The sequence below is a fragment of the Athene noctua genome, chromosome 24 (assembly GCF_965140245.1).
Source record: "Athene noctua chromosome 24, bAthNoc1.hap1.1, whole genome shotgun sequence".
NCBI lineage: Eukaryota > Metazoa > Chordata > Aves > Strigiformes > Strigidae > Athene > Athene noctua.
The window spans coordinates 407051-414632 of NC_134060.1; the positions used below are offsets into that span (position 1 = coordinate 407051).

The following is a 7582-nucleotide window of genomic DNA, read 5'->3' on the forward strand; positions in this document are numbered from 1 at the left end:
GCTCGATGTAACACCACGGTGCTCTGGCTTGCCTTTAAGACCTTTGTGGTTTCCCAGGGAAAAGTAACTCAGACCAGGCACCGCTTTTGCTCCTCATACCCCGTACAGCAACACAGAACGGTGGAGTCTTCACCGAGAGCCTGCAGCCGCCACGCGCCGGCGGGCTGGGGGGAACTGCCACCAGGAGAGCCAGCGCTACGGCACCCGACCGACGACCCTCCACGGCGAGAGCTCAAAGCCTCGCAGCTACCGACTGCATCCCATAATATCTTGCTCCTTCACTGGGAGAGATGGCTCTCTTCCAGGGGTTAGGTCATTTGTGCCCACTGCAGCATTACCGATGGGCTCGGGGCCCCGCCGGGCGCCCGCAGCATCGGGCTCGGGAGCTCTTCTCCTCCGGGTGCCGCTTCCCAGCGCCCGGCGGCCGTCGCCCCGCCGGGGCCTTGCGCGGAGCCGCCGCCAGTTCTCCCTCCCCGTCCCTTCCAGCAAGTCCCTCCACGCAGGCGACACCGGGCAGGGTAGGGATCAGCTGTTCGCCCAGCCACGTCTCGGTCAAAAAGCGCAGCGGGGACCTGGATGCGCATCTGCAAAACCGTGAAAGCGTCCCCAGAGCCCGGGGTGAACGGGGCGGCTGTCTGCGGGCCGGGGTCGCTCCCTGTCTCCCGGACTCCCGCCAGCGCCGCCTCTCGAAGCCGCGGACGGGGCCTGGAAAGCCGCCAGGTCCTGTCCCCGCGGTCCCGGCGACGCGAGGCTCCGCGGGAGCGGCGGGGACGCGCCCGGGTCCGCTCAGCCGCCGGGCCCGGGCTCCGGGGGGCAGCACCGGGGCGGCACCGGGCAGCGGGAACGCGCCCGCCGCCGGAGCCGGCCGGATCCCCTTCCCGGGGAGACCCGGGCGGGCGAGCAGCGACCGCCCCGCCGGGGCCGGGACGGCGGAACCGGCCGCGCGGCGCGACCCCGGCCCCGGCGCGGCGCTCTGCTGCCCCCTGCCGGCCGGGCGGGCCCCGCCGCCCCGCGCCGTGCTGCCGGGACGGGATTTTCACCGAAAATCGCCGGTTTCAGTGGCGCGCGCTTCCCCGAGGAAGGGAAGGGGGAGACCCTTCCACCGCCCGGCGCCTCCCCCCCGCCCGTGAGGGCAGCACCGGCGGAGGCCGCGTTTGAAGCCGCGGTCTCTCCGCGAAGCCAGGAACCTCCCAAAGCGGGAAGAGCGGTTTTATTTCCCCATCCCGCAGGGGCAGGTGCTGCTCTTGGCACGGCCCCAGGGAGATAAGAGGAGGAATGTTTACACCCAGGCTCCCCGACGTGCCCCAACTGCTCCGGGACACTCAAGGATGCGGCTTCGTTGTTCTCCCCCTTCCAGCTACCAACGCTGCCACAAGCACAACCCAAACAGAGAGGCCAAGCTTGTGTCCCGCCGCTGGCTCCTGCAGCGGCTCTCCCCAGACGTGATCCCCAGCGTCGCCTCTGCTGGGACGTGGTAGGCGACGCTGGGAATTCAGCATGGCACGGGCACTACCCCATGGTGAACAGAGAATGAGCCCAAACAGCTCCTCAGCTACGGAAATTATTCACAAAGGTAAAGTCTTCTTTCTGTACAGTGGAAGAAACAATTCCCCGCTCCCAGCGCCGTTCCAGAATAGGCCTGGGCTAACGTGGAGCCTGAGCTGAGCAACGCGCCCTTCGCAATCCATCTCTTACGTTCTAAAGCGAAATACTTCGTGCAGGTAAAGCACAATGGGAAAATTAAAGAGGGATGAGGGGGTGGTGGTGGGGAGTGATATATTAAGACAATATTTCCACTTTAACTTGCTTGACAAGATAGCTAAAAAAGCTGACCTGCAATCTCCTGCGGTTTTGGAGGCGTCACGGCCGCCGGCCACGCAGAGAGTAACAGTCCCACAGCGCCCTGTCCATCCACGTGCTGTGTGCGACCCAGCCCCCAGCCTCTGAAGTTCTGACCTTGACTTTCCAGGGATTGTTTATGGTGTGTAGTACTAGGATGTTCAGGCACCTCTTGTGGCTTCCCAGTGTAAATACCAGGAGAACAAAGTCTGATTTATTAATCAATTCATTAGAGACAATATATTCATGGCTACCACAGGCCCACAGTAATTTGTTTTAACAAAGTGCTAGGCTGCAGTGAAAAACAGACATGGTGGATCAGTCGTTCTTCACGAGGAGAATCCTCTTTCTTTCTAATCAGAGACTGTAACAACTATTTAACACGTGGCACAGCTAACGCTTCCGCTGAAATTTGAATTTGTAAATAGCTGGACCATTTGTCGTCTCCTTCTTCACCTTTACCTTATGAGTTTTGTCCTGGAAGAAAGAACAAGAAAAAAATATTTGCTGGCACGTAAGAAAAAACCCCAAAACATCCTCACATAAATAAGAAAGTCCCTGTGTGGGACTGACAAGGCATTAGTGAGCAACGGTCACTTCCACTGTTTAGGGGGGAATGGCATTTCCATACGCTATTTCCACCTTTAGGCTGTCGGGCACAAGCTGGTTTGTTCACAAGCACCAGTGAAGGGCGAGTCCCACTCAGACAATTTTTTGGTCACTGGGATTTTTAAGGTCTCCTTGTAACCTACAGAAATGGGTCCTTGCCTCTACTACTTGAAAGTATTAATTTAGTACTTGAGAGATGGCAACACTATTTTAGAAAAGACTTGTGGGCACCATTTCAAAGCTGAGTCTTTGTCCTTGCTGACATGTTAAGACTTGGACTAGCAGATAAAATTTACTAGCCATGGCACAACTGGAATGCTTCACCTCCTCGGTTTTTCCATACTAAAAGAGGATTACTTATGTGCAGGACTTACCTGGCGGTGTCAGTATAAGAGGAGAGTGAAGAAACACACACATACCAGACCAGACCTAATGACCTTAGCAAAACGAACTGAAAGAACCAGAACTAAACCCCTCACCAGCAGATCTTTACGTGTCTGGATTTTCTGTGCAACAACAAACATGGCCTTTTCTCTTTCAATGCGCTGCTTCAGGAGGTCATACTGATTCTTCCTTTGCTGGGCTAATTTCTGGAGGAAAAAAAAAAAAAAAGAAGCTGTTTTAAGACAGAGAGGAACAAGACACTATGGTCTGTAACTAACATATTCTGAGGCACTTGGACATCACAAACATTTTTTTTACATTTTTAAATCATAATCATATTAAAGAATGCCGCTTCTATTCTGTGCCGGGATTCCAGAGAACCATTTTAACGTCTTGATTCTCATACTAGATGTTTTCTAGTTAGGACTTAATCCTTTGTTCTTGTTTTAATTTCCTAAATCCAAACATAAAAAAACCAAACTACTTCTAGTTTGGTGGGTGGAATTTTATTTTTCTAAGTCCTCCGGATTTCAGAGTTGAGTGCAAGAGAACATTTAATTCCCTAACAAAAACCCAGTTTATCCAGAGGAGGGGGAAAAAAAAAAACAAAGACCAACAGACCAGTTCCTGAAGTGCTTAGAAATTGCACAGAAGCCTCCCAAAATGCAACTTGTTTCATCACGTTTATCTACTAAGAGCGGATGGCTTTCCCAGCACAAACACGGTATTACTGCAGGTGTGATCTCAGTAATTAAATTAAGGAGAACAGATCCCAACATGCTTAAAATATGACTCAAGACATTTAGAGGAGAAAACTTGTCAGTCTATGGTTTGTCCAACTGCTTTACTGACAAGCCAAACTGAGAAAGCTGGCGAGAAGAAAGGGACCACAGGGTGGTTGTTATCTGACATCTGATTCAGAAAAAAACAGGTTAAAAATTTACCGATTGGCAATTTTAGACAACTTTATTTTTACCTTATACATACCAACTCAAGCTTATGGGACTGTCTAATATATCTAAACTAATTAAGCTGTATTTACAGTGTTAAAACTGAGCGTAGCTACTTCTAGGACAGAAGTGCTGTGATATCAGAATTGAAGTTGATTGCGTAAGCAATTCATCCTGAAGGATCATGAAACACTTGAAATCAGGAAGCGAGTCTATAGCTTAAACGTCTAAGAAAACTGGGGAGACAGATCCTGAATCACAAGCCACTTCAGGCTCAGAACCTAACTGAAAAATACCGTGAGATCAGAAACCCAACAACAGACACATCTATGTTGGAATAAACTTCTTCATATCTCTATTCAGGGGGTGCAAGGGTTCTTGGGGAGGTGAAAGGGGACACTTAACAGTACATGCTGCAGAAAAATCACACTTAAAACTGCAGCAATCTGATGAAAAGATAGTCCCATAGGTGTATGTTGTGTACCAGAGGAAAATGTATCAGATTTGCCAAGCAAACTGCCTAATCAGATCCATACCCTTCCTTTCAGGCCCACAGGTCACAACTCCTGGTTTATTCTCCACCGTGGACCAGGACACAAGTGAACAAGTTCCCTGCATCTGTCCAGAGATCTGCCTGTAGGCTCGGGGCACCAGGTGATCAAGCGACATCCACTACAGCCTTGAGTCACCATCAGAAAAGTTAAGACAACAGAACAACTCTGTTCTCCTCCACGACAGTCCAACGAATCCTCTTGAGTGCTTATTATACACAAGATGTAAAAAATTAAGAAAACTATCACAGAAACAGTGGCACTACAAACTACCTTTAAGTGGGCGGGGTCAGTAGCTCCCTTCAGCGCCTCGTTCTGCAGCGTTGCGACGGTGGGACGGTTGTACACTCTGTCTACAAGCTCTGGAACAGTATCCAGGTGAGTCACAATATCAAACTCCTGAACTGTAAATAAAGATAAATTTAGGAATAAACTCACCGGGACTTCCTGGACTAACGCTCAGCAAACCTTCCAAACGTGAAGCTGATCAGAGTCAGCGATGGGAGCCCCAGCAACACGGCTCCTGCAGAGCGGGGTCCCACCTAGCAATCAAGAGATTTCTAGAGCACCTCAGCTACTATTCCTGTTTTTTAATAACAGCATAAAGAAAGCACGACACTATATTAAACGGCCAACAATAAACCATCCCAGAACAAGTTTTCTGATACAACCTATTTAAATCTTACCTTCTTTTTTGCTATCAAAAAAGAACACGTGCTTGCTGGGCTTCTTCCCCGCAGCGTCCAGCAGATGGAGCTCCGACTTCAGCCTCTCGATTTTCTGCAGGTAGAAAAGCGACTCTGTTGTGCCAAACATCCGGGAACAAGATAAATAATGTCTCCCCGAGGCGAATTCCTGTTTCTCAAGCATCCGAACTCTTCTTTCCTTTTTAATCTTTGCAAATATATCTAGTCTATGTTTATGTCATGTCTCCATAACCTTTTCGAGTAGAGGTTAATAGCCATTTCCAGCATTACCCAGCCAAGTATGTACGAATCAATATTCAAACCACTAAGCTACCTGTACGGCAGACAAAGCAGGAATGATTACCATGAAACCACTGAGCAAAAGTATGAAGGAAAATTCAAAGCTCACTTTATTTTTTTTTTACCTGCAGTGACGCCGTGTGGATCAACACCAGAGCATAAAACACTTTCAGAAGTGGGTCATATTTCTGTTGATTGCCTGCCAGCCGTATTCAAACAACCCACTTCAGTAACAACAACTCTCAATTTTTTATAAACGCGAGATGCAAGAGCACAGGTTTAATGTCTGAAATTTACATAAGAAATTGCCATAGTTTATAATAATGCATAGTATAATAGCATTAGTCAGCACACCTTTAGGTTCTACAAAGAGAGCCTCACTGGCACTTCCATCTATCATTTCCAGATTTGTGTAACTAAACAGTTACTAAACAAAAACACAATCGCCAACAACAAAAACCCCACAATAAAAAGAACCATTCTGAGCAAACTGGAAACACTAAAAAAGTGAATTATTACCTTGGCTTCTGCCACTCTTTTCATTTCCACATATTTAATATCCTGTGTCCTCATCAATTTCACCTGCTCTGGGGTCACTTCATCCTTTGGCTGCTTTATTTTATGAACTCCATCCTGAAACCAAACACAGCACTTAGACAGATGCCATTCCAGCTGTAGCGTTCCATGGGTCCCAATAATAAAAGCAAAAGAACCTTCTTGTCCTTCGCCCCTCATCTTCTTCAAAGCCTTCCACAGGCACCAAACCAAATCTGCTAGTTTATTTACTAATTAATAAATTAAAAGCAAGGTAGGAAAAAAGAAAATATGTTACTTAGAGCAACAGAGTGTAACCCTGCTTGAAGGCAATTTAGATTCTCACCTGGAGCTCTGCACGTATCATTTTAAAGTAGAACTCATCAGGATTCTTCTCCAGAGCTTTCTTCTGGAGTGCTCTGAGGGCATTCTGTTTCTTGTGATAGTCACTGGGAAAAAAATAAAAAACCAAACCAGAGGGTTGTTGAGCAGTTTCTCCATGTTCACACTCCCCGATGAGATGCTGAGTCCTCCAAAGTGATGCTCAGAGCTTTGAGGCAGCCGAGAAGGCTCCGCACATGGAGCTGGACATCACCAAATGACCTCGGCGCACGGGTCGGTCCCTCACAAAGCTGGAAATGGTCAGCGTTCCGCGGGGAGGGTTAGAGAGGAGGGAAAGGCCCCCACCCGCTCGGCAGAGCTCACCGGCCTGCTCGGCCCTCACGGATCTACGGCACCGGCCGTTAGAAGCGCAAACGCACCCTTGCGAGATTCGCGTTAACCGCAACGAGAACGATTTTGTGGCGCCTTCGCCCTCGCGTCCCCCCCCGCCCCGATCCTGACCCGCCCGTTCCCGGCGGGCCGAGGCGCCCCCGTTCCGGTGCGAGGCGGACGCCGGCTCCTCCACCGCCACCCCCGCCCCAGCCCGGGCCCCCGGCTCACTTGGCGCGGAGCTTGTAGTCCTTCTTCTTCTCCAGCAGGCCCAGCTTCTGCCGGCGGGCGGGCTAGGAGGGAAGGCAGACAACATTATGGGGGGCGGCCGCCGCCTCCGGCCACCGGCGGCGGGGCCGGGCCCGGCCCGGCCCGGCGCACTGACCTGGGCCCGCTCGCGGTGCGGGCGCTGCCCCGACTTGGCGGCTTTCCTGAAGGCGGACGACATGGCGGCGGCCCGACCCGGCCCGGCCCGACCCGCCGCCGCGCTGTGACGGGCCACGCGGCGCGCGCCGGCCGGAAGCGGCGGGTCGCGGGGTCAGAGGTCGCGCGCGAGGCTCGCCGGGAGGTGGCGCCGTCTCCATGGCGACGGTGGCCCCGGGCGTCCCGAACCGCTCCTCTCGCCCGGGCCGGGGGTTGGAGCGGCCCGGCCCGGCCCGGCCTCCCCCGGGGCGGCCCTGAGGGCCCTGCCCGAACCCGCTCGGGGGACCCGGGCCCAGGCTGCCGGCGCCCCGAGCCCTGCCGGGGCCCCGCCGGGGCCGCCCGGGGCGCGTAGGCCGGGCTCAGCCGCGGCCTCGGTGCCGGGAGCGGGGACGCGGCCGAGCCCCCGCCCCGGCTCCACGAGGGTTTCGGCCGCGGGGTCGTCGCGGCTGCGCGGGGGAAGAGCCGGCGCCCCCAGGAGGGGGAGCCGCGGGGCCGCCTCGTGTTCACCCGCCGCCCGCTGGCGGAGAGGAGCCCGCAGCCGGCCCGTTCCCCCGGGGCCCGCCTGGGCTGAGCCGCGGGGAGGCGCGGCCCGGGG

At 53.2% G+C, this 7582-nt stretch overlaps 1 protein-coding gene across 1 annotated transcript; it reads right to left on the reverse strand.

Moving 5' to 3' along the window:
- Positions 1–2025: 2025 nt before the first annotated feature.
- On the reverse strand, positions 2026–7101 carry UTP11 (UTP11 small subunit processome component). Its single transcript, XM_074926001.1, has 8 exons — positions 6950–7101; positions 6796–6857; positions 6200–6302; positions 5839–5952; positions 5020–5113; positions 4607–4737; positions 2928–3038; positions 2026–2316 (listed from the first exon to the last, which is right to left on the reverse strand). The coding sequence occupies exons 1-8, from the start codon at positions 7010–7012 to the stop codon at positions 2233–2235; spliced, it is 762 nt and encodes a 253-aa protein (XP_074782102.1). The 5' UTR covers positions 7013–7101; the 3' UTR covers positions 2026–2232.
- Positions 7102–7582: the final 481 nt, after the last annotated feature.

Excerpts from the sequence above, each read along its gene's own strand:
- UTP11 (XM_074926001.1), bottom strand. The coding sequence starts at position 7,012 with ATGTCGTCCGCCTTCAGGAAAGCCGCCAAGTCGGGGCAGCGCCCGCAC. Across the intron at positions 4,738-5,019 it reads TTTTGATAGCAAAAAAGAAG|TTCAGGAGTTTGATATTGTG; the intron begins GTAAGATTTAAA and ends CTTTATTTACAG. Across the intron at positions 3,039-4,606 it reads CTGACCCCGCCCACTTAAAG|AAATTAGCCCAGCAAAGGAA; the intron begins GTAGTTTGTAGT and ends TTTTTCCTCCAG.